Consider the following 27,403-nt stretch of genomic DNA (forward strand, 5'->3'; position numbering starts at 1 on the left):
GTGTGGACCAATTTAGGATTTAAGTAATTACCAAGACAATGCTAATATCATCACCACTGTGTTGCGACATATACATAAGCACTGAAAAGGAGGTAAATGCGACCCAGATGGGACTCGAACCCACAATCCCCAGCTCCGGAGGCTGATGCCTTATCCATTAGGCCACTGGGTCAATACGTGGCTAGATTGGGAAAACAACCATTATATAAAGGACGTGTCGTCTCATAATCAGCGGGTAAAACATGTATATTCGCATCTAAAATTGAATGACACGTTGTTGTTGAGGGTAAATGTTATCCACGATACAATATGTATTTCAGACATGGCTGCAATGAAATCCAACCAACACACGAAGATGTGGTGGTTTTATCTCGCGATACCAATGTTCGCGGTTGCCTTTGACAACGTCTTTGTTGGTTGAAGCGTGAGGCGGTGCTTTTACCCGACTGACCAATCAAAACTCAGGAAAACAGGGTGGTATATAAATGACGTCATGTTGGTAATCAAAAAACATTACGAGAAACCTAAGGTAAGTAACGTTACGTCGCACACGATGTTGGCCACATGTAAGTTATAGTTGCATTAAGAGTTTAGGTTATTACTTATAATTTGAGTGTATTTTCGTTACTATATCTGCCACATGGTGTTAGATAACTGACTTGGCATCAAGACAAGCGGCCGGTTAACTGCTGCTAGCGTTAGCTAATTCACCGGCTAGCTAGCTAGCACAGAAGGTAGTGAACGCAGCCGTTGGTACGACTGTTGGTTTCTTTTAAATTAGTATCTTTAAACAGGGAGCGTCTTCAACAATTCAACTGGAATCGATTGTCTTCATCAACATTCAGTAATGTCAGCCGGCAACGACAACGGAAATCGTCTCACCCAGTTCAAAAACAAAGGGAAAGATGTCAACGTAAGTTCTGCAACAGTATAACATTAATCATGGACGTCAGCGATAGCTAATCGTCATAAATGGCGTCTTGTGATTGTATGGGGTTTGACTTCTTCAGGAGCTCAGACGAAGAAGAGCTGAAGTCAATGTGGAGCTACGAAAAGCAAAGAAGGATGATCAGGTCCTGAAGAGGAGAAACGTCCAGAGCCTCCTGGACACCTCTCCTTTCCATGAGAACGACCCCAACGCACAGGGAGACGGACAGCAGGTAGACAGCAGCTCGTCTGTGTCAGCTGCCCCTTTCATACACTAGTTACTGGGTTTGGCTGGGAAGAGTAAACAGGACGCACCAGAAATAAATACAACTGGTTTCCATGTGTTTTCCATGTCTTACAGCTGATTGAATAATTTAGTTGCCCACGAGTGAGTTACAACAGCCTCCATACCTAACGACACCCGCAGAGAATAAGTCTAGTCAATTTGAATCTTAAAGGCTGATCAAAGTAGGTCCGCTCTGTTTGTGGCCAACGGTCAATGAGAAAGATGGTGTCAAATGTCTACCAAATGATAACAGTGTGAAGCTTTTCCCTCATTTAGCACCAACTAGTCTCAACAACCGGGCAAGTATTAGGTCAACATGTTTTGTTTGTTGTTTGTGGACGATTGAACTGCATTGTCCTGATCCTTTAACCCTGACCTAAACATATACCAAGCATGTCCCAGTGCATGTTGGGGGTTACTTATAACCCGGGTGTACTGTTCAGAAAGATAACCTGCTTCTTTCCCTGTTTCCCCAGCCTCCTCAGTACTGGTCTTTGGAGGAGATTGTAGGAGGAGTAAACAGCGAGAGTCTAGAAGATCAGTTGCAGGCCGTGCAGGTAGCCAGGTAAAATCATTTTAAAGGATCTCGACCGACCAGTTTTGACACGCTAAAGACAAGGGCTACAATTGCATTTCATGCAATCCTGTATTGTATGATAATAACAAATCCTTGAAGATGACCAGTGACTGGCCAACGATGGCTGGAGGCATTATGTTTTTGGATTCAAGCATATTCTTTTGTGGATGCGCTTGTTGTTGTTGAGTTGAAAATCAGTTTGTTCCCAAACTTGTTAAACATGATCACCCTGCCCTAGTCATTACTCTGACATTTAAACTATGCTAAAACTTCCCCTTTGTTAACTCTCCACCTTTTTTTTTTTGTGGTCCTGGCGTACAGGAGAGTCCTCTCCAGAGAAAAGGATCCACCTATTGACAGCTTCATTGCTGCCGGCCTCATCCCGAGGTTTGTTAGTTTTCTGGCTCTATCTGAATGCCTCCCCATCCAATTTGAGGCGGCTTGGGCCCTGACCAACATCGCTTCAGGTACCACAGACCAGACCACTGCCGTAGTGGACGGTGGGGCCATCCCGGCCTTCATCAGTCTGGTGGCATCCCCCCACCCGCACATCAGCGAGCAGGCCATTTGGGCCCTGGGTAACATCGCAGGTAGGCTGACGACATTATGGATCTCTTTGGGTTTGAGTCACTTGTTTTACTTCTGATGCTCCGTTACGTTATGCTGTTCAGTTTATGTGCCTAAATGGATGTGATGTGAGGAACTGTTGTTGTAATTGTGTGTAACTATGCTTCTTTTGTTTTGTCTGGAGGTGTTGTTGGCCTCCACAGGCTTTAATATTGAGGCGTTTTCAATTAATGTAAAAGGGTGTGTGCTAAAATCTTAAATGTTTTGTTTTGACAAAGTGAGTTCAATGTCCAAAGGTGATTCACGCAGGATAAGAAGGAACCACTGGTCTACCAGAGCAGCAGCATTGGTTGTTTTCAGTAACTGTATTAAAACATATGATGAAAAACAGCCCTTGCATATTCTGGTAGTTGTAGAACCTCTGAAATGCTCAACTCCCTATTGTAGTAACCCAACAGTACCCCCCTCCCCCCCCCTCTCCCCCCCTCATATCTAGGTGATGGATCCAACTACAGAGACCTAGTGTTAAAACACGGTGTTCTCCACCCACTCCTCGCCTTGATGGAAACCCCTGACCTGTCTGTGTTTCCCGTGAGTTTCAATCAAAATGATTGCACTGCTGCTTTTAAGAGACGTTTTCTTTTTACATGGCACTGTGGCCCTGCAGAGTCCTACTGTGTTCCGTTCAAGTATGCACATCCACACTGTTTAGGACAAGTGGACACAGACTGCTGTTCACACTGGTTTTAAAAAGGTGTCAGAAGTAGCCACTTTACAAGCATTTCAAATCGATAAAAAGCGAAATCATCGTCAGACGACAGCCAATGGGTTCCCAGGTTTTCTCTCCACATGGCCTCTTTATCTGTAGTCAACCAGCGCCTGCTCAAACACCATTTATCAACAGCACTCAGACTACAAACGGAAAACAGATTCTAGATATGAAAACAGAATCAAAGTCAAAGTCGCTGACTGGTTTCATGGATTGATAAGTGTTTGGACACCCTGATGTGATATTGTTTGGAGAGGGCTTATGACAAAGTTTTATTGTTTGGAGCAGTGCGATATGGCAAAAATGATCATCTGGATATTGGTCATTTCATTTCTAGTTCACGATATATATCACGAAATGGCATGCTTTCTGGTATTCATTTAAAAAAAAAAAAAAAATAGTCTATGAAATTACCATATTTTCCTTTACTTCTGTGTGCATGAAATATTTGACAAATAAAAAGTACTGATTATTTTCTCATTTAATAAAGAACTTTAGCCCCAAGTGAAATTACTGAGAAAATGCATTAAAATATTTACAGCCATAGATTTTCCGAGTATCTGTGACTCTAACAACTATCATGTTCTGACACTTTGACGTTGTGAAATGACTCTTGGTTTTTGATCCACATTCCTAGCCGGGCTACTTGCGCAATGTCACCTGGACGCTGTCCAACCTGTGTCGCAACAAGAACCCGGCCCCTCCCTTGATGGCGGTGCAGCAGCTGCTCCCAGCCCTGGTGCGCCTCCTGCACCTCGGCGACAGGGAGATTCTGGCCGACACCTGTTGGGCCGTGTCCTACCTGACCGACGGCTCCAATGAGAGGATAGAGGTGGTGGTGCAGTCCGGCCTGGTGCCCCGCCTGGTCCAGCTGCTATCCTTGGGGGAGCTCTCCATTGTGGTATGTGTGTCAGCGGAAATGACCGTCATCCATCGAAAGTAGCTGCTCTGTTGAGTCTCATTCTGAGTTCATGACAGTGTTCGATGAACGCTAAACATATTTGCCTGTTCTATTGGATCTAATGGTGCTCGTTATATGGCCACAAATACCGTCGCTCTTCAAGACATTTGTGAGACACTGACGTCCTTATTCACGTACACCCTCCTGTGTATTTTTCCTATGCCCTTAAAGTTGAAGAAAACAACTTTCTGTCTGGCTCATATTTTCTCAGAACTTGTGTTTTCATTACTTCTCTTACACACGTTCACTCCTGTGGTGTGTTGGCTGAGTTTAGGACAGATTACTGTTCCAGAAGCTGAAGTCTTTGGTGCAGATGTGCGATGTGGAGCATTGTAACTGAAAATCAAGCTTAGTCTGCTCTTGCATGCATTGTTAGCGGCTTCAGACATATGGTGCTGAATTGGGACATTAACACTCACAGGATTTAGGTATCGCATCACATTCCTCCGATATTTATTCTTCCTAAATCGTGAACACTACAGATAACTGACTTGCTCTCCTTCACCTCCCAGCCTCCGGTCCTGCGGTCACTTGGCAACATTGTGACCGGGACAGACGAGCAGACACAGTGTGTACTGGATGCAGGCGCTCTGACGATGTTCCCCATCCTGCTGTGTCACCCGAAGCCCAACATCCTGAAGGAAGCAGCTTGGACAGTGTCCAATATCACTGCTGGCAAAGACACCCAGATCCAGGAGGTTGTCAATGCTGGTCTGGTACCCATGCTGGTGGAGATCCTTCAAAAGGTCGGAACACTGGAGCAGACAGAACGTATAGCAGGGGGGGGGTTCTGCATTTTACCCATCCTAATTACTGTCCTTGAACATGAGTGTGCATGTATTCTGTCATTTGATATTCCCTGAGCAGCACAGTCACAGTTTCCCCAACTCTTCTTTCCGACCTGCTGCGGATTATGCGTGGTTTTCTTCTTCTATAAACTCATTTTGTGAAGCAACCAATCTATAATATTTTCCCGTTTATTCATGAAGGGTCATTAAGTATATCTTCAGTGTCTCTACCAGTTGAACATCAGATGTCTTCTCCGTTTAGGGAAACTACACGACTCAGAAGGAGGCCGTGTGGGCTGTCACCAATTACATCAGCGGTGGAACGATGGAGCAAGTGTCCTTCCTGGTCCGGTGCAATGTGCTGGAGCCTCTGCTCAACCTGCTGACAGCCAAAGACGGCAAAATCATCGAGGTCATCCTGGGTGCAATCTACAATGTGTTACAGGTATGTTGTCAAGAACTTTGGAGTCGCTGACTGCAAGAATGTCTGTGTAGTTCAGTCAAAATGCTGCGTGTCGAGTGGATTTTACCACCAACTTGTCTGACATTGCAAGAGACCTCTGAGACTTACTGTACATCCTCTCCATTCTTCTTAGTGTTTATGAAAGTCTACATGCACTCGATGTATACTTAAGTCATCAGTGATGTATCGCATTATAGACAGTATATGCAGTTATTTTTGTCAACGTTATGAGATCATTGTCTAACAATTCAGTCGTAAGGCACTAAACTACAGTAAACTACTCCAAAGCATATTGTAGAAAACTAATGTCGAAGCACACCAAATCACGACAACAAAAAGAATCTCTGTCTGATATGATGATATCTAAAAGAAGACACATTTCAGATCCAATTTATTCAGTCGTTCGTTCTTCATGTAAGCCAAGAGATGAGAAACTTGATGACGACGTCTAAAGATTGTGTGTGCATTGAGGTTTTGGCAAGTGAAGGAAAATGCACTAATGAGCCAATAGTAATTGAGAGTAGATGGTAGGCTACTGCCTAGAACTGCAAGAAAGAAAATAATTCAAGAGAAGTATGCTTTTAAAAGTGCTCTTACATATTCTTCTGCCAGCAGACATTTCTCTTGGGTCCAGAGGAAATGGGAGATTAAAACTGTGGCTCTCTGAGATTAAGAAACAGGAAGATTAGCAGAATTGAATCAGTCACATTATCGTCTGAATAATGCAGAGGGATTCTTGACAGTCACAGATTAACGATCACAGGTTCATCGCTCGTCGATTGAACTATTAGTCTTACCGATTTTCTTTTCATTCTTTTTTTTTTTTACTTTTGCTTTCTCCACAGATGGCACAAAAAACTGGTGAGAGTGAAAAACTCTGCCTAATGATTGAGGAGTTCGGCGGTTTGGACAAGATTGAGGCACTTCAGTCCCATAACAACGAATCTGTCCATAAAGCCTCTCTTAAAATCATCGACCAGTTCTTCTCTGAAGAGGTAAGTAACAGACTAGCGAAGCAGAAATCATCACAGAATCTTGTTTCTACTTGAGTTTCTCCTGGATTTTCTACTGGATTTTCTTCTCTATCTGTTATGCTCTGCTTTAGTTTGTTTTTTGCAAAATGCGTATGTGCTGAATTTGCCAAGACTTTGTCGAGGAATATCGCTCAGTGCGATTGGATAGTTTGCTACAACTGGAATGCTAACCACTCCCTTCAACACAAACATGGAAAGAATTTAGACGGGCAGAGGAAGTGTGACTACATTGTAAATGATAAGATCGCCTGCCGAGGCAATATTCGCAAATGCGAAGATGTGAATTTGCTTCACCACTGGAAGAGAATGTTGTTGTTTTTTGGCCCTGCTGTTCACATCGATCAAAAGTGAACAGGAGGCGGATGTTGATTTCGTTCATGTGTGACCATGCATGCATGCGTCACAGATTAAATGACAACAGTCATGGCAAATCTGACAGGGCGGCGGCAGTTGTTGCTTGTGTGGTTACTCCTCGCTACTTACTCTTACCAAAGAATAAACGTGGCGTGTGATGCAACAATAAAGTAGCCTGAGCTAGATGTTTGCTGGTTACTGCAAGTTTCTGATTCTTCGATATAATTTTAATGTTTATTGGGTGTTTTTTTGCTTTTTCTGGTGAAATCACTGACCAGAGGCTTGATCTGCTTACATGAGCTGACTTTAATACTACTCACAATAGACCCTTTCTTGGCTGGTCCACAGAATCTATTTTAATCCATCAAATGATTGTTAAAACATGCTAAGACTTGGTAAATGCTGTAATGCTTTGCTCCTCCTGTCCCTCCTGTGTTTCAGAATGAAGGTGATGAATCTGTGGTTCCTATAGCTGCTGAATCCGGCTATACCTTCCAGATCCCAGAGGACCAAAGCGCTTTCCAGTTTTAACATTCCCAGTCGTCTCTTTGTACCTTGTTGATATTTTTTGTAAATAGTTTTTAGATATTTCATCGTTGTATGTGACAGTACAAAGACTAAATCACCCTGTTTCAAAGAAATATTTGTAAATAGATGTTATTCATGCACAAGTTACTTTTCTTTATGGATGTTTCAGAAATAAACAGCCTATGCACAGGGACATGCGCCTAATGTATTTGCTTAAAAGATGTGAAGGAAGTGAGGTGTTGAGAAATGGGGAATTGGAGTTCATTCTGCGTCCATGTCACCACTAGGTGGCACTGTGGTTATTTGTTATACTTGTGAGCCTACATGTTGTAAGTGCCCTGATGTGTTTATAGTACATTGTACACTATTTTATGAATGAAATCTATGTTTTAGTGCGTTCGAAAGCATTACACGATATGGCCATAATGGTTCATATATATATAGGGAAGGAGCAGAACCAGACTGCGACAGTAACTTTCCTCCCTGTAGACCCGCATCTACCTTCAGGAAAGATCGCATTATGTTTGATGTGTCAGACCCAAAGTGTAAACTGTCCTTATGATATTTTACTTACCTTTGTGACTTGATAAGATATGTACAATAGACAAAATTCTGTCTGTCATAGTTCTATTTTACAATAGATAAATGAGTCCCCTATAAGCATAACTGATTCAACTACTACTGAGTGGCATTCATCTAGAGTGGATAGTCTATTGATATATTTAGAGAACTGTATACATTGAAACCACTCAACTAGATGCATATTCTAACTATTCGCAGGAACTGTCTAGTTTACGTTCATGTCTACATACACAATGTCAAACTTTCCAGATTAAGGCCGGATAAAGACTGTTGAGTTCAAAGTGAAATAACTTGATTGTAAAATAATTTGTAACCAGGTAACAAATACGCAAATGGTGGTCGTACTATGTTAATGTATGTTGTAATATGGTGTTCATGATTCATAATTCACATCTATTGTCTTTAATACTAAGAAAATACATAAGTTTGAGAGTGCTTTTATTTTGAAAGGTTTCACCGGATGTGCTCCCTTTATCTCCCGTATTGTGCAGTAGCTCAGTCTTCATCATCATCACGACAACTTCAGTCTGAGCAGACGTCTGTCTGGATGGAGGGAGGGCAACCTGGCCAGTTGATTCGTAGCTTTGGCTCGCGGCGTGAACAGCATTAGTGGACGTATTTAGGATTAGTTATTTGCCATTTTTCTTAATGAAAAAGAGGCTCACGTAAGAATGACATTCCAGCGACGATGATACCATTATGTTGCATACACGGTCAGTGTGAATTGTTATGGTGATACTACAAGCTACCCCGAGCTAGCAGAGGGACTGTTTTGGGAGATACCTTTTCAAAACCCCACACCGTGACACATGAACTAGACGCTTTTTGTGAATTCTCATCAAGCTGGAACACTAAGGGGAATGTCTAGCCAAGGAGCTCGGAGGAATGGCCCAGTGAAGCTGCGGTTGACAGGTAAGCAAACGTATACCCCCTCCTTGCGAGATGTTAGCGCGTTAGCATGCTAGCCAACCAGGCTAACGTCTGCTGATGGTACCACTGGACATGTGTCTCATGTGATATAAAAACGATCATCTCGTATTCTATCTGTATGTTTATCTTTTTAATCGCATTGAAATACTTTTTATTTTTATTTTTTTACCAGAATGTGACTTTCGTTTACCTACTAAGCAGCCTTGACAGTCAATGAGCTTGTTAGCAAACATTGGCTGTGACAACAACGCTCATTGTGTTGCATTAACCTAGCTGGCTAACGTTGACGCTACTTGGCATCTTTGCTCATGGGTTTCTCTCAAAAGTTCGCTTAGATGAAATAAGCTAAATATCAGTAAGTCTGTAATAAAGTCCATCTATCCCTGTAGTCTTTCAGTGTAATTCATATGGATATATTTAACACACACACTTTTTTTAAATCCATATAGTCATTGAAACATAACTAACATTACAGCTAATCATCAATTATTAGCTAGCTATTAGAAGCTACTGTGTGTGGATTCATATTCGGGCTTGAGTGAATGGGGAATCAGAAATTACAATGTTAAAAAAAAAAAAGCCGACATCTTATATCTCATCCCATTCCCAATAGCGTGTATGTATTTAGACTACGTGCTCCTTAAAAAGGAATAGCGTAATACCATAGAAGAGAGACACTGCTTTACTATACTATGTGGTACACATTATTTGCAGTATATGCATTTTGTATCAAATGATGAATCTGAACGTGTTCAGGAGGTACAACTGCTGAACTGAAAGGGAGAAGTGAGAACGTATTGTCTCATTTTGAAGAGGCCGTTTATCTGTATTTTGTGATGGATCACTGCTATTCTTTTCAGACTCGAAAAACAACTTAATTCCCACAGCATATCATGGTTTTCGTTTTGATGGTCATCATGTGAATGGTGGTGAGCAGGTTCATTGACCTAGAAACGCAGAGTAGTACTGTGCAGAGAAATTAGCTCTCAAAGCTCAGAAACCTACCCTGCTTGCCTGCACAGGGTCTCTTGTTTTTCCCTCCCTCCATATGGGGAATGGTTTTAAATGGACTGCAGTGGTCTTCAGACGGAATCCCAGGAATGTGAAACCTCAGAGAGGAAATGTGAGTCTTTCCCGATTATAGACACATCCTCTGTCTGTCCTTTGCAAAAGAGAAAGGATAAGGGAAACTCTGTGTGTGTGTGTGGGGGGGGGGTGTCTGGGGGAGAGAGAGAGACATTTGGATATATATATATACACATACACACATACACATATACATACATACTGTCAGCATGCGATGTTGAGCTGAATTCTGCCTGTCGGCATCCTAGACTATAAGGATTGAATGATGCATAGAGAGTGTACCACGGTGATGGTGAGAGTTTCCCACACGGAGTTTAGGAACAATTGTTCATAAACTTTGTTCACATGAAATAAAAAAATGTATGAGAGAAAATCTCAATTGATCAAGTAAAACAACCTGACCTGAGAGGAAATGCAAAACAATTCTGTTATACATATTCCTTTCTATTTAAAATCGCTCACTGCTCATTTGACTCACTTCTTCATCCTCCCCTCGAATGGATTAAGTTGGTAATATTATTTCTGCTTGCCAGCCTTGCTGGCCTCCCTGTATGATTTAATGAAAGCTGATTACTTCGATCGTCACATATAATCAACACTTTGTGAGCTGCTGGTAGTGACGGGACTTGGACTATGCATGTGCTGCTGGTGTAATTTATTAGGGTTTTGACAGTTGAAATGTGGAGTTGGGGATTATGATTCATCCGTGCACACTGGCCGTGACTCGTACTGTGACGTGTTGGAGGTGTTGCTCTCTTGTTTTATGTGTCCCTGGCACCAGCTTAATTTAGGAACAAGCAATGCCCTGAGTCCGGCAGAAAGTTCAGTTTGACCCAACTATGAGGCAATTAATAGGCACTGCTCAGAATTCCTTATTCCTGCAGAAATAGCCTCTAAAATACTGAGCTTTTCCTCAGGTTTATCCCGCCTACTGCTATTCGCCATACATTGAGAATTATGGAGGGAAAATCATTGCACTAAAGTATGACGTGTTCAAGCCGACATGCTAATTGCCACGCTGCTTACCTCTGGATTTTGCTCTTTCTAGAAACGGACACTTCCTCTTTAACTTGACTCCTTGTTGTTTTCTGTGTTAGTCACTGTGATTTCTGAACAAGCAGTGTAGCACAATGTGTTACTCCTCGTCTTTAGACATGTGTGAGGGAATAGATGTTTTCAACTTGGAGAGTGTGTGCGTGTTTATGCTATTCAGCTCAAACATTTTACATTTGATCAGCCAAGGCAAGAGAAATGCCCAAATGGGGCTGCTGCGGTCGGCCCTTCTGTCGTCATCCCTCCTTCCATCAGCTCATCTCATGTTCATACTCTTCTCATTTATCATGGGCGCCGGAAGTATGGGGTGGGAAGGGGCCATTGGCCAACTCACTTTACGCCCCTGGTCCGATTTGCCGTTATTTCTGGTTTGATCCCATCACAAGATGGTCTCTAGTTTTTAGAGATGCACCGATTGCACTTTCCTTTCATGCAAAATTGAAATTCAATTGTATTTTCATACAAGCAGCAAAAACTTTGCCATAGTTTGCTGACATCACACGTGACTGTAAGCATGCGCACACAGCGATGATGCTGCTGACACAATATATTGTGCAGCCCTAATGCACAAGGAAGAAGATATGCACTTTTTCGATCGTAATAGGCTCCATTTAAATGTTAACACTGAGGGATGGTAGTCTGTGCTTACATCCGTTGTCCTGGGCATCTAAACTGGTCTTAGTTTTTGGGATGCATGCCTCTGTGTAAACATGCATGAGAAATAAGGCTAGTTAATGTCCGTTGTTTCATTTGCAGGGAATGGCTCCGTTGAGTCGTCTGGCTGTGAATGCTGTGTTATCCTCCAGTGTAAATATTGGGTGCTATAGATTAGTGGTCTGTGTGCACAGTTATCAAAGAGGAGAATATGCTCTTGTATCTGTCTGTCTGAATGGCTGCTTGTTCCTGCCTCCAGCATTTGGAGTCACTGTGTTGTGGTTTAGTTTTGTAGTTCAGTACAGAGCTCTGTACCCAAACTTCCTTCCGCTCTGTTTAGTCTGCATCACTAGCATATACTTCAATTAACCACACACACTACACAGGTTCTATACACTCATTCAGTGTTCATGTGGCTCTTTTCATCATATGGAAGCATTTCTATTCACTTTGTCATGCAGCTGTTGCAGCTGTATTTATGCTTTCTGTTATCAGTATATCTGAAAGGAATATACAGGGGTTAACGGTTCTCAGATGCAGCAGACCACACAAAATGATGTTGCACTTTGGGCCTACTTTGTCGTGGAAACGTAAAAGAATTCGCTCTGTGAGATGGAGAGGATGCTTATGTTTGTTCATGGTTCGGGCACCTTTTGTTGCGAGACTCTCTTAGCCAGCATCCGACTTTGTAATACTTGATTAATGAATGCAGAGAGTAGTTAAGATCGCCTTGTGGTTCAGCAGTGCTGGTTGACCCATTACAGCTGTCTCGATACGGTGATGGTGGCACACACGTCAGTATCATAATGTAGAGTTAACACCAGTACCCCCCCCCCCCTCCTCTCCTTACCCTGTTCATCTTCAAACTGCCCTCTGAAATTAAGCTCTTAGTATGTGTTTTTGTTTTGGATTTTGGCATTGCTGATACTGATTTACGGGGATGTAATTGCATAATGCGGGTTAAAAGGGAGCGCAGAGCTCCGCACAATTTGTGGTTGTCTCAGTTTCTCCTCTGCGCTCATATTTCATGCAGTGGGAGGGAACCCCCGGGTCTCTGGTGGGTTGAATTCGATACATTTTGTTTTTAGTTGACTTGTGGATTTTCCGACTAGGTTTAGCACATTTTAACACGACCACAGCGTTGCAGACATACGGGAGCGTTGCTCTGGAGATGTGTCAGCTGTGTGCAGCTGGTCAACCTTCTATTAACTCAAGATGGATGCAACTTGATATGTGATCGGCCCGTAATGATTTGTTTTGAAACATTACCCTTTTTTATTTTTTTTAAATTTTTAATGACAAATTCCAGCTGGCGTGGCGTTTTCAGGCAACAGTCTGTGTATCTCGACACAGCGCTGTGTTTTAGGAAGCATGCGAGGAGATCCTGTGACTCAGGAATGAAATCTCGCAGGGCGCTGCCAGTCTCATAACTCAGCTTTACTGTTCTCCACTCATGACCTGCGTTTCACCACGCAACACACAGGGATTATTATGTATTGGTTTCTTATTTACTACATCACAACATAGCCTCTGGATATGGCTTTTCTCTAGGTAGCATTGTACAGTACAACTTCTTTGGATGTTTTCAGTCAGCACTTAGTTTTTTTTATCTGCTTTTCAAATTACTTTTGAACTTCAGCGTACTTCTAAGGAAAATGGAAAGACTGAACACCTCGCTGTTGCGTAACAGCCTGTGAGTGGAGAGGAGGTGGTCTTCAATATGCAGAATACATTAAACTTTCCAAGTGCTTCAGGAGGATTTTCCTGCAGAATATGGAGAAGAAATATCACCTTTTCTTATTTTCATAGGCCAAGAGCATTATATCTCTCACAGCCTCTCAGAATTATGAGAGGCAGAAACTCGAGTCGTAAAAATTTAATTTGGAACATGTGAAAAGACAGGTAATTGGTCTAAAAATTTGATTTTTTTTTAATTCGATTTTTCACTTGCACTTAACTGCGTCGTGCCTGGCCCTCTTCCTTTCACTGGCTGAACTCTCGACCCCACTGCAGTGTCTCTGACTCTGTATCCTGTACTTTTCTCTTCAGTCTTTTGGCCTTTTCTTTCTTGAACAGGATGTCATTTCACTCACCCCCGGATCGTGTGTGTGTGTGTGTGTGTGTGTGTGTGTGTGTGTGTGTGCGCGCGCTTCCTGTAGCGGTCCCTCACCACAGTGCAGTACTTAGTATTTGTCAGTTTGTTTGGGGACCCTGAGGAGTCTGTGAGAGGATTCCAGGGACCCCGAGCAAAGAGTATCATGCCGTGTTGATAGTTATACAATTTAACACCAAATCAACAAACTATTATACTAAATCAATACAAATGCTCATGTGTTTTTAATATTTATGGATCAGACATCTTTGACAAATCTTGAACAACTGAAGCATGGTAATGCATTTATGTGGGCAAGAGTAAAGTACTATGTTGCCTTTAACTTCAGTCGAGCAATGAAAAGTGAAACTAGAGGAAACGCCAAAATCATTTACTAATTTAAAAGAAAAACTAAATGGAATGCTATTATAATGAATGAAAGTAAATAAAATGAACTCAACTAGTTTTTGCCTTCTTTGAAGGAACAAAAGGCTTTTCACTTTTCAGTGGTGGCTTCCTTTTTTTTTTTTTTTAACCCAAAATAATCAGGAAGCCAGGTTAGACATTAAGGATCACACTTTCCTCCCCCTCACTGTTCTCCTGCTACTGTTTCTGCAGTCAGACTGACCACCACTGTGTGTGTGTGTGTCTGGTAGACCACTCTGCATGTCTACTGTACACACACACACACACACACAGGCTGAGGTTCACTGCCACTCAAATTGCATCCCCATCTCAGAGTCTGTTTTCAGTGTCAGTGTGGGAGAGAGACAGTCGGAGGACGGGAGGGATGCAGTGGAAATGAGGATCAAGTTGCTAGGACGGCGCCGGTGTGCCACACCATCCGCCTCCACTCTTCACATAATCACAATACGGGCAGGATCTCCCACCTGTTTCTCAATACAGCTGTACTTGGGGCCTGATCTGTTTCATGGAAATGTGAATAAAGGCCCAAACGTGCCAAACCGACCATTGACAGAACTAGCAGCGTTGCCTCACATCGCCTGTGTCTGGACAAAAACGGAAAGCAAAGACCACAGCCAACGTCCAAATAGCATGTACGTTCTGCGCCTACGTGAGAGGAAATAACTCTCCATACCAGCTGGTGGCGGTAGTCTGTATTCATCATACAGAAAAGAGAAACCATATGACTGTTATGGGCCACTGAGCAACTTTCACAGGAATGAATGTATCCAGTTCTTTTATACATAAAAAAAAAAAAAACAAGTCACAATTCTCTCTCTCTCTCTCTCATATCTTTTTATTGCTGTGAAAACATAAAACACTGTGTTGGTATTCAAGTGTCTCGCCAACAAAATTGTACAAGATTACCTGCGCGCACTAGTGGTGTAACGGGCCATTGTCGAGGATAATGGTCATGCACGCATGATAAGCTTGAATATAGCCATTTGTTTGAAGGAGATGTTTTCACAGCAACATAAATATATTAGACTTGAATTATGACTACATCTAAGCAGCTTATGATACATCATTAAACGCTGCTATTATCATACAACAAAGGGAACCGTATCTGCTAATACGGATCATAAATTAGTATCTGTGGCAAAAAAACGTCACGATTGGTGACTCTGATCCGTGATACGATCCGTACCGTGAGTTTTATGATCCGTTGCACCACTAACGAGCACATCATGCTAACGGATCGCATAGCGAGTGTCGCGTGTTTATGTTCCTGTGTAGCGTAAATTAGTTGATAAGTTATATGATACCGTGATATCTTAATGGTGCATCGACTTCCAGCATTCAATGTTAGCGGTAAATGATGCGGAACAATTTCACAGTTTGAGGAACTTGAACACGCTCCAACAAATCTTGACAGTACGTCATCTTGAACTGTCTGACAAAACACAGAATACTGTACAATAGATTGTTAATGGTGAACTTTCTGTTGGCAGGGACCAAAATACACTGGAGATTTATTTTGATGTATTTTTACAGTCAAGTCAAAATATGTTTATGAACGTATTAACTGTGTGTATGCTTTTGTGGAGTCTAAAGTAGAAACCAGTTGTTCAATATGCAGACTGTCCCCTGTTTGCACCACAGTAGCTGTGGGATGCAGAGACGACTAACATGATGTATTACCCAGTGCTTCATCTCTGCCTCTCTCCATCACCCCCTCTCCTCTCCATCGCCTCTTTATTGTTCCCGACATATTTCTCAGCCCTCTCCTTCTCTTTTTATTTGTCCCTATTCTCTCTGCCATCACTGCAACTCTCCTCTTTTATTGCTCTCTTTTCCTCTTCTTAGTGCTCTCTTGATCTCCACCTCCCCACCACAACTTATGAATACCATTTTCCTCTTCGTAATCATGGTTGTCATCTGCCTCCGCCCCTGTCATCTCTCATTCCCTTAGCTTCTAAGGGCTGGTTGGGTAAACAGACGGTTAATAAGGGAACCCTGGCATCCATATGGGAATACACACACGTACGTACGCACGTACGTAGTATGTGAACTTGTTAGGCAAACAGCTGCGGCTGGTAGTTGCAGTGAAGTGATTATTCAATCAGTATGACGTTGCTAGCTCGTGTTCACCATTTTTGTTTTGTATTTGTTTACTGATTAAAGTAATAGAGTAAAGTAACATGATCCAGCATGCAATAGGCCGAGCTGATAGTGACTGAAACACCTCCCATATTGCCACACCGTCAGTGTACCTAATGAGTCATATGAGAATTACTTTCCTGTGGTATGATGTTACGCCTGACTGTCTCTAAATCCAGTGTCAGCTTCCCGTTTGCATATTTAATTTACCGGTACTTTGTGACTCAGTCTTTAGATGAGCTTGAGTCCCTCCGGCTTATTTCCTTCAACTTAATTCTTTTATTTCTTTATCCCTTCCTCCATCCTTTTCCTCTCTGCTTCACATCACCTTTCTTCTTTTGTTTCCTACCATCATACCTTTGAACTTTCATCAAAACTCACCATCTGTTCGTCATGTGGCAGCTTGCCCCCACCTAAAAACTTTTTTTTTTTTTTAGCTTATTACCTGTGTTCACCTCCATCTCCGGTCATTTTTATTATAATATAGTAACGTTTGTCGAATAATGTATTTAAGACTGACAAAAGGTGTCCATACATACATCTTGATGGATGAGATGGCTCGAGATATGAGATATGAGGGCATGAAAATAACACATGGGATGGTAAATGTGATCCGACAAGATACGTGCAAATCACTTTGAGGTTTTGAGACATCCAACCTTTGACATTTCCCTGATTTAAATGTGACAAATGCTGAATACGTACACCTATCCGATCTATATTCTGGTCTACTTTTATCCCTCCTCTCATCTCTTTCTAGCATCCCTGCTACTCCTCCCTCAGTGTTTCCACTGTTGCCAGAATGTCATCACCATCAAAGATCCCTGGTCCAAATGAACTTCTCTCCTTTCTTTGCCTCCCACCGCTCTCCCACATTTCTCTCCCTTTCTCCCCCCTCGACTGTCTGCATTCCACAGATTTGTGACACTACATGGACCCCTCTCTCCACCCTCCTTATATTCCTCCCTCCCTTCTTCTCCATTCCACCGTAGATGCCTCCAGATGAACATTTCGTCCTTAGCTTCTCAACCCTCTCGAGACTGACCCTCCTCCCCTGTGTAGCGACTACGTTCCACTCCATACTCCAGATCGTTGGCGTCTCCTCGAGGGAGCGGAGAGGAAGGGGAGTGTCAGCTGTAGACTGCTGGCCTCTGAAATGAATGATATAATTGGCATCCTGAGCATTCACTGGGCTGGAGGAAGGCTGAGAGTGAGAGGTTGGGGAAATGTAGTAATGGCTTTCCAGAGGAAGTGCAATTTAGAATAGATCTCCATTTACCGTAGGCAACATTGCCCAGTTTTGGTTACCTATAAATACTAATTCATACCATCATTCATTTTTATTTTATTTTTGCATTGTGTACTTGCCGCTGTAGCATGAAGTTGGTCACACACACACACAGTGTACTTGTGCTTGACATTTTTCCCAACATGTAGTCTCGTGTGTTCTAGTGAGGGAGCGAGCCCGCCAGGGAGGCGTGAGCACGGGAAAGGGAAGTGTTTTGTTAAACTGTCGAACAATGCTGTGAAGGAGACAGCATGGGGCTGGAGCGAGAGTCATAACAGGAGCAAAGGCCAAGGATGTGGGCTTTCCCTTTCAAACCTGGTTGACTGACACTAATGAGTCAGGGGACGTCACAGGGTGCGTTATGTGATCATTTATTTTTAAGCTAAATGTAGGAGGTCTTTCGTTTTGCTCATCCACATTTAAGATGAAGAGATTTGAACATTTTAATTTTTTTATATGAAAATAAATTTTCAACGAAGGAACTTTAATATGCCTCAATCATGGCCTATTTGGTCGAGGTGAGATTACTTTTGCTGCTCCAGAAATAAAGGATGTTTAGTGAAATGAGCTCAGCAGCCTGTGTCACTGCACGGAGCCCACATTGGCTGGCATCAGGTAGAGTGTGTGCAAAGGTAATAGGAATCAAAATCTGGCCTTGGGCCTCATGCACATTTCATTACTTGGTAACCTAGATTTCCGGAGAATATGGATGTTCCTTCAATGTGTGTCTTTTCCCTTGTATTATTAATCTTCCCACTTTGATGGTGTCTTGGTACAATTTTCTGTCTGTGACACTACCGGAGGCCAGACACATTGTTATCATATCTTCATACTTGTGGATAGGCAGGCCGTCTTTAGGTCTCAGCATGCCTGTGACCTGATGTTCATGATCAACTTCATGGCTTTATGCTCTCCATTAAAGTGGAGTTTAAAATGATCTAGTTGATGATTAAACTTGACACCATAACCTGAACTGTTAAATATGTCTCAAAGGGTCATGAACTCCATCTGACTTTTCCCCTACTCAGCTTAAATTACATTTGATTTGGCTCCACCAGGTTATATTTTCAGTTCCTGTTTCTGCCTCTTTTCACCCTGAAAGGTCTTGCCCTGAGGGGCTTTAACGGTGAGACTCAAGTCTTTTTGGGCTTCCTACACGGCCAAAGTCACTCTCCAGTTAACAGCCCTCACCCACACTGTTGACCACGCTACTATTTGGCAGTGGTATATAGTAACGAAGTAGAAATACTTCGTTACTGTACTTAAGTAGTTTTTTTGGATATCTGTACTTTACTTTACTATTTATATTTCTGTTGACTTTTACTTCACTGCATTTTGCAAAGAAAACTGATACTTTTACTCCGATACATTTCCCCTGAAACCTTCGTTACTCGCTACAAAATCAAATCTATCTTTAGAAACAAAATGAATCATGAAACCAGCGTCGGGGACTGTGGTGGAACACAGACTGCAAGCAAGCAGGTTTGGTGAATCAGTGGTCCTAGCAGCAAGTTAAATCATTGGTTAATCACGTTAATGCGCAATTGCAAACAAGTGCTCTCAAAGCCGCGGCGTTTTGATTCCCAGTGATGCCCAGGATGCAACATGCTATAAGCTAGCGTGCGACAACATGAGTAGAATTCCACACAGGACGGGTGGGATGAGGAGAGGTGGATGGGTCAAACTAACACTGGTGTTTCCTCCAGGAGGCCGCAGTTTGTGCCGTGTGTGAAACGAGAAGCCAATGTTGATTTATTTGTGACGTGACTGCCGTACTTAAGCAACCCCACTTCCGTAGATATTTTAACGCAAACCACCATCTTTTCCTAAACCTAACTAAGTAGTTTCATCGCCTAAACCTTAGTTGTTTCCTGTGAAGATGGAAGTTTATTTTGGAAAGACCGTATGCATGTAACAAGCCAAAACAGACTCATGTTGCTGGACTTTTGCAGGATAAACGCACGAAAAATGAGGAGTAACTTTTCGTAAGATGTCAATAAAACGGCGATGAATTTATATCATTGTATAAAGAACGACATGAGAAGATCAATCTCATGTCTGTAAGTTAAATCAGCTATAATCACTCTTTTAAAGTGATTCGTGACTCGTCTAAAACATTTTAAAAAGGAATCACTTCAATAGAATAATTCTATACACTAGCTTCTTTACATTCTAATATAATGTCAAGAAGCTACATTCTAATACAATGCAACTTCTTTACATTCCATTAGAATGTAAAGAATATGTTCTAATACAATGTAACTTCTTTACATTCTAATATAATTATCTTTTGAAGATGAACAGGACATTTTTCAGTTTCAAGTAATGACTGGGTTGTTACTTTCGGTGCTGCTTTAGTATTGATCATGTTTTGATATTTGAGTCATGTTGTGGATGATCAGATGGAGTTATGATGGTCGCAGTCGCCCAATTGCAGATTCAGCTTGAGCAAAACCATTGCCTATTGTACAAATCAGGCCCATAGGAGTTTACAAGGCAGGTGTCCTTTCTCAAAACACTGACCTGATGCATCAAGTGGATATTTGTTGCTGAACATAATATTATGCATTGGCCCTCTACATCCTCTAGTCTGAATGAGCATACTTATAAACGCACTGTTACAACTCCTTCATAGTGTCATATTGCTTTTCGGAGAATTATGTTGATAAGTTCATTGTAGATGCAAAAGTATACTTATGTACAATATATTATGTTGAACATTGTTGCTCCTGAATGGATCACAGCCAACCCAATTATTGTCAACACAGCTCATGTCCTTGGTCATGGTGCCACAGCACTTAAAAGAATAAACTTCATAATTCTCAAAATTATGACCCTTTGATTTTTTATTAACAGCATTTACTTTTACTTTTACTTTCAATACTTAAGTACATTTAATATCAGAAAATTACTTTTGATACTTAAGTACAATAAATATCAGATACTTTAAGACTTTTACTCAAGTAGTATTCTAATAGGTGACTTCTACTTTTACTGGAGTCATTTTCCAGTAAGGTATCTTTACTTTTACTCAAGTATGGCTTTTGGGTACTTTATACACCACTGCTATTTGGTAGCACTTAACACAGCATTAACGAGTCTCATAATCTCATTTCAGGATCACAACTTTTGACTTGATTGTGATGCTTGCTGACAAGTTCAAAAACACTTAACTTTGGTTGTTTTGCCAGAAAGGTAAAGGAACCTAATTGCACTCGGTTACATACATCTGCACAATCACATTTAACACTTCTGATGACAAAACTAACCACTTCGTCATAACTTTTCCTTTTACAGTAGCTGCAGCATGAGAACCAAAATCCTAGAATCACCACTGCTTTCAAACGCACAGTGTTCCTCATGACAGTATCAGCAACCAAGCTCACCAACTGGATGCTGATGCAGTGCGGGTGTACTTTCCTGTCCTTTATAGCGCTCTCAGAGAATTACTTGAACAAATGGACCACAAAATGGCTGCACTTGACCATGGAGTTGTCAGTGTACACTCACGCAATCGTCTACTGGAGCTACTGACCGCAAACCCTGTTGGTCTCGGGCAGAGCATCCCAGCTCTGTGGTTTGATGATGTTAAGAGTGCAAGAGGCTGGAGGCATGCTGGTGGTCCAGTGCAAATCACACGCTGTCGTGAACTTGAATACAGCCAGTGTCCTTTTGTCTCGTCATCCCCTTTATTCACAGACGAAAATATTGTTTTCCCACGACAGATTCATACCACTCAAAATTGAAGTGTCTTCAAGGATGTGCTTTGGGATTGCGTTCACAGCAGCATTTGTTCTCGTTTTAAAAATAAACTGTTTCATTTTGCGATTTGTGCGGCACAGAGTATTGTACTAAATGACCTGATCCGTCAAACTGTGGTGCAGCTTTCACAGAGAGCATCCTCTTTGGAACAACCCCCTACCCCTCTTCCCAACAAACGGAGTGAGGCGTTAAGCCTCCATTGCAAACGGAGACTCCCTTGAGAAAACAGCGGGCACCCTCACGCCTGACTGTTTAAGACCTTTCACCTTTTAACCAGAACTAATGCTAACCGTTAGCCTGACCTTTGTGTTCAGACAGACAGAGACGATACGAAGCCCCCACCCCGCCAACTGTCTCGCTTTGTGATCTGAGGCCCATTGTGAAATTGCATATTTAGTAATGTAATATAATTATTGAGCATCATTTTGCAGTGATGTATGTATATGAAAATGTTACATCAGTGGTGCTGTATTTAGTATAAATCCTATTGCAGAGGGATATGTAATACTACAAACGCACTATCGTATCTTAACTTATCTTTAATTATATTTAAATTCTAATTTTCGCTGTGTTGGAGCATGGGACGGGCTGCAGGCGACCACAGAGGAGCTGCTTCTCTTCCGCACGAAATGCACGCATGGCCAGTGAGGACTGAAGCAATTTTAAGATCAGGGTCAGATGAGTTTTCCCGCACAATAAACAGTGTTTGGTGAGTCAAGCAAACTCGCATAGTGGAACACAAGGCCTCTCGTGGCCACACTCATCCACTGGTGGGAGGTCCCGGACACAGATGTCCTGACCACCAGCCATTCAGGGCTGGTGTAATGGCACCATTGATTATGTGAGGGGGCATATCTCTTAAACTATTGTTTATTCAATTCACAGGGAATCAGGCTAGCGACTCGTCTCTTTGGTGCCCTGACTGTTAACATGAGGCGACAGGGCAAGCATGATTTCTACACATGTAGATTATTACATCTTTAAAAAATGTTTTAACGGTTAATCATTAGGCTCACACTTATTTTATACGGATTCAAAAGCACTGAGACATCATAAGTAGTTTCTCTACTCTCAATGTCTCATGGCTCAATAACGGTTTGGGCTTAAACGGTATGCTACCAGTCCTCCTGGAGATGGGACACTCTGGTGGACCGCCTGGGGACTTACCGCCTGGGTCAATGACGGGCCACTGTCTGTCTCTACCTCCCTAAGCTACCAGACAGTTGTAAAGGCATTATCGCAGCACGTTGCTTGCTGAGATGGATAGGCTTGGTTTTAGTGTGACAGTTTGATTTATGGCTTCTTTCACTTTGTGGAATAGGGGTGACTCACCTACAACTGGTCCCACAACAGCAGCTGTTTCAAATCCTTTTGATAAACAATGGACCAGCGTTGACCCTTTCTGAGCCTTTTAACTGCTCTGACAGCTTGGTTTAAGATGAGTGCAACTTTGGGTGGTCAATGACTGAATCAGCAGTGTGTAGTGGAAAAGTCAAAGTGAAATGTAAGTTGGAGCGTCTTTAGCTTCTGTGCCGTTACGTATTTCACAGTGAAACTGAATATTTGAGTACAGTTGTAAACACCAGAGTGGAGGATGAGTCATCAAACATTTGAAACAGTTTTAAAAAGAGAACGGAGAGGGATTTGAAATACAAAAATACTCTGATACTGATTGTTGTTGTTGTTGATAAATGAACAGTTAATGCAGAGACACAGGATTAAAACTGTATATATTTCATTTTACTTTAGTCTGAGCTCTTATGGGTGTTGAAATGTGTCTCATCAGCACCAGAGCGATGGCAGTGAACAGTTCGTCTGACTTTAGTGAAGTTACAGGGATTGCTGCCATCAATATCTTTAAGCTGGTGGGAAGATCAGCTGTCTAAACTGTCTTCACACAAGAATGCATGTTGTGAGACTTAAAAAAAGAAAAAAAAAAGAAAAGGAGAGACAATAAGAATGTTACTCTGATGAACGTCCATCCAGAAGGTGAGGAATGAATTTCAATCATTTCAGCTCACAGAAGGCATCAGGGAAGGTCTGCATAATCCCCTCTCCAAAAATAGTTCTGCTTTAGTTGTGGATGCATTGCCGCTCCTCTTACTGGTAAAGTGAGGGTTTGTGGTGGGCTCCAGCTTCACCCCAGGGCTTCCCGGTCGTTTACTGATTCCTAGTTGACCTAGCTTTCCGTGTTAGGATCTGAATGAGTCTGGTCCTCTGCCAGCCCCGGGTCACCATGGCCTGCCTGCTCACGTGGCAGCCATTCAACACTGCTGGATCCTCACAGGGCGCACGGATGAGATCTGATTCCTCATTGATGCCAGGGTCTGCAAAAGCCCAGATAAGACTATCAACATATTTAGGCATATTTATCTAAATCCTTGTGGGGCTCCTGTAAAATGATGTTAAACAAATCTGTGGGGCAGTATTTAGATGAATAGAGGTTTTCTGAACATTTCTCAGTCTGCCTTTTGTTTTAACAATATACTGATTTATTTTCTGTAGTGACTATAGTGCTGCTGAATTGCGAAAGGTTGAACAGAGAGAGCCAAGGGGCCCTTTATAGAGGCTTTCCCCAGATCACAGGGAGGGAAGGTTCACAATGCAGCTCTCTCTCTCTTGCATAAAGGGCACTGAACTCACACACATGTCCAGATGGCTTCCCCTTTGCATCTTGCTGTTGCATACATTCTCACGGCACTCGCTGTACTTTGTCATCTGATTTTTCTTTTTAGATGCCAGACGGCCTGTTGTCGCACTAATTGCCAATAAGTCAATTAGGTACCTTGTAGAAACCTGGAGTAAGATCAAATGATGTGCCTTCATAAGCCATGAAAACCTTGCTGGTAGTTTTATCTCTGAACTTTAGCCCCCAGTTGTCATTATTGCTCCATTGTCTAATTTATGCCCCCTTTGAACGTATTCGTCATTGTCGTCATCGCCAGTGGTGAAAAGCCATTGATGATAATGAGTGAGGCTTTCCCCTCTGTGGCAATCGTGGCCGAGACACTGGCGCAGTGTGCAGGTTAATCCTTTAATCTTCATTAGCATAGTTTGGTAACCAGAGAGCCAAGTCTGCATTATTGCTCAGCACACTCCATTTAACCCACTGTAGCTACTTACCAGTGTTGCCTCCTCAGCAGTCGTGAGCACCCACAGCGAAACCACATGACGCCTGACGCTATGATACAAATCTAAACTTGAATAATAGCTGAATGCCACACAACATGGTTCAGAACTTTTCTGGAGTAGTTTAGTAGCCTCTGGGAATAAATCCACTTTGCAAATGTTTTTATGAGAACGGAAACTCACTCTACAGGCTTGTTAGGATAAACACACTGCATATTTGTAACACTAAATGTGAACATAAATTTAGCTTGTTTACAAGAAAACTCCACGGGGCCTCTTTTAAACAACATTCCCAAACTAATAGACAAAGTGCAGTTTGTCACTAAACCTCTGTTGCTAATATCCTGGAATACGAGTGAATGAAACAGGCTCATATGTTCATCTTAAAGGCAAGGGTTAAGGCCTAAGATGACGACCCATTTTAACTTTGGTGGCGGATTTTTGAGTTGGAATCTCTGTCCACAAATGTTCTGCCAAGATTTCAGGCCTCTGTCTCTCCTGTCTTTCTCCTGACTGCCGTCAACATTGTCCATTTTGTCCCACAGGAGGCTTTTCTGGCGGCCTCTGATTTGGCCTGCGTCCATACTGGCGGCTTTGGCAGTGTAATTTCCCCCTGACAAGCCGATGGTTAGTGTTCATCCAGGCAGCCCAGTCAGTGCAATTTGGTTTGTGTTACGATAGTCTGTTTCCCATGTTGTGATTCTGTCTGATTTGTCTTGACCGTGTCATTTTGGTCACAGTCGAGGTCTCCACATTGAATGGGTTTAATGCTAGGTTGGTTTCCCAGGCCTGTCCACATATTTTACGGAAGTGGTGCTTGTTTCTTATTCGCAGCAGGTTCACATGCTCCAACATGATCTGTTGTGTAAGCCGTGTACACGATGTCTCCAGCACGGCACTGTTTTGGCGTCGGGATCTTAATGTAATAAATGTGTATTTCTGAGCTCGTATCAACATCTGAAAAGGTCAAAAACGTCAAACTACATAAGAGTTCTGTCCTTCAAGCTACATCTAATATTCATAGCGCATGTATATTCATTTCTTAATGAGGCATAGTTGGCTGCTGTGTTTAATGCGTACAGCCGCATGAAAAAGTACTACAGCTTTCACTACAGGTTTTACATTGAGTTGTAGATGTTGGACAATATTTCCTTTGGAAGCCTTATCTTTCTGGTTTTCAGAAATAATAGATGCCACCTGAGGCTGGCTAGAACAGAATTTATTTGTGTGGTATTTATGGCTTGTTGCTTCATTAGACAGTGGTAGAGGGGAAGAGGCAGAAAATAATGCTAAGATAAAGAAGATGACAAGCGGCAAAGGATGTGATGTGGATTTTAACTTCCTATTTTCAGGCAGATGTCCTTTTTATATCTCAGAGTTGCCTGGGCACCGCACAAGATCTAATCTGTCTTCTGTTCAACTTGTAATGTAAATCTTGTAGTTCCTAAGGCCATGGTACGGTTGGAAAAGAGTGTTCACGTGTACCTGCATTCATAGTGATGTGGAAGTGCCTGCACATTACCATGAATATAGAAAATGGATTGATGGTTGGTAGCACTTGCAGAGAGATTGAACAGTTTTATAAACCTTTTGTTTTTTTGTCCGTCACAACTCTCATGCTCACCGTTTTCATCATCTTCATCGTGTTTGTTTTCTCTGCTACTGCTATTAGTTGTTGTTGCTGCTTGGCCAGGGCCTACTTTGTCTCGCTTTTATAATTGTCACAGGAATGTCTAGCCAGCTCCAAACAAAGCATTGCCCTGCTTCAGTTCAAACAGGCCCTCTAACACACAAGGAGGGAGACATTTAGGACGAAACATTTTAAAAAAGACAACAGCAGACACAACACAGACTCTCTTACTTTGTCGGCCTCGGTTGAAAGCTATTGCATGTTGTCTGTGATGCAAATCCCCCACGGACTTGCTTCACACAGGAAAAAGTGCTTCTCTCCTCAATATTTTACAAGGAGGAACTCTGAAGACTGATCTCCTTGCCTGTGATGGGACGATGAGGATGGACAAACCTATATGTTGTCAAAAAGACAGCAGTAATAACTCAAAAAACTTACTCAAAGGAAACTGTCAAGTTTTTACAAATGTGCTTTGAAAATCATTTTAAACAGTAGTTTGTAATTTCACTTGCAGGGTAAAAGATGTACTCTAATATCTTAGAATAGATATTCAATAGAAAGATTACATGCCATTGAAAGCTGACTATGTTTGTAAGATGACAGCCAAGGTTGTTGTGAAAATCATCTTTGGCTTTTTTTTATTTTATTTTTTTATCTCATCTCCTATTTTTCATCAAATTTTTAACCTGACACTAACATCTCTGTATTTCTTCTCTTCCAGTCCTCTGTGCAAAGAACCTGGCAAAAAAAGACTTCTTCCGTAAGTAGATCCTATTTTTACATGTTGCTATTCTCATCCCCCCCCCTTGTGCTTTAAAATGGGCTTTGTCAGCAGTTGCAGCTTGCTGGCTTTTGAAGCCGTGCTGTAAATGAAGTCCCTCAGGAGCCGTCTGTCTGTTTCACGCACCAGGAGGCTTGGCACACACAGGGACCCACCGCCAACCAAACTTCTAGCAATACGCATCAGGTCCACTGAAACGGAGGCATTAGACTTGACTTAAAAAACAGCTTTGCATAAACTGGACAGAAAGAACATCTTAATGGTGATTAACTGAGGATAAAACACAAACTTCACCGTGTAGTTTAGAAGACATTTCATCTCCTGATTTTGCATTTTGTCGTAATAACATCACATGGCAAGTCAAATCCTGCTCATTTTGTAATGGAGGAAAATAAGGAGACATAAATATGTTCAGTGTGGTACAGGTAGGCCCTGCCTTGCCATGTCTGGATTTCTATTAGAAAACAAGCCAATGCGAATATAGAGAGACTAAAGAGTCTGACACCATTCTAGTGAGATTGGACTATAAAACACAAGTGCAAAGATTGAAATACTGATAATTGGAGGTCGTAGTAGGAGTAGGGCTGGGCGATATGG

The 27,403-nt window shown here is 42.1% G+C and overlaps 2 protein-coding genes across 2 annotated transcripts in view; both read left to right on the plus strand.

Annotated features, from left to right (window-relative positions):
• The first annotated feature begins 798 nt into the window (after nt 1–798).
• On the plus strand, nt 799–8,144 carry LOC306784892 (importin subunit alpha-1-like). Its single transcript, XM_079279072.1, has 10 exons — nt 799–913; nt 1,011–1,160; nt 1,690–1,778; nt 2,112–2,380; nt 2,854–2,948; nt 3,764–4,027; nt 4,600–4,833; nt 5,138–5,320; nt 6,184–6,333; nt 7,168–8,144. Exons 1-10 carry the CDS (start codon nt 848–850, stop codon nt 7,255–7,257), a joined length of 1,590 nt encoding a protein of 529 aa, XP_079135198.1. The 5' UTR covers nt 799–847; the 3' UTR covers nt 7,258–8,144.
• Nucleotides 8,145–8,645: 501 nt separating this feature from the next.
• The window catches only part of LOC306784704 (E3 ubiquitin-protein ligase SMURF2-like), a 50,936-nt gene continuing 32,178 nt past the window's right edge, over nt 8,646–27,403 (plus strand). Inside the window, exons 1-2 of the mRNA XM_079278795.1 lie at nt 8,646–8,748; nt 26,747–26,785. Coding sequence (XP_079134921.1) covers nt 8,697–8,748; nt 26,747–26,785 — 91 coding nt within the window. The 5' untranslated portion in view covers nt 8,646–8,696. The remainder of the gene's footprint in view (nt 8,749–26,746; nt 26,786–27,403) is intronic.

This window comes from Melanostigma gelatinosum, assembly GCF_949748355.1.
Source record: "Melanostigma gelatinosum genome assembly, chromosome: 11".
Classification (NCBI taxonomy): domain Eukaryota; kingdom Metazoa; phylum Chordata; class Actinopteri; order Perciformes; family Zoarcidae; genus Melanostigma; species Melanostigma gelatinosum.

What these genes read in the sequence shown, in the direction of transcription:
- LOC306784892 (XM_079279072.1), top strand. Translation starts at nt 848, where the DNA reads ATGTCAGCCGGCAACGACAACGGAAATCGTCTCACCCAGTTCAAAAAC. An exon ending in ACAAAGGGAAAGATGTCAAC is followed by an intron (nt 914 to 1,010) that starts GTAAGTTCTGCA and finishes TGACTTCTTCAG; the next exon opens with GAGCTCAGACGAAGAAGAGC. An exon ending in TGGGGGAGCTCTCCATTGTG is followed by an intron (nt 4,028 to 4,599) that starts GTATGTGTGTCA and finishes TTCACCTCCCAG; the next exon opens with CCTCCGGTCCTGCGGTCACT.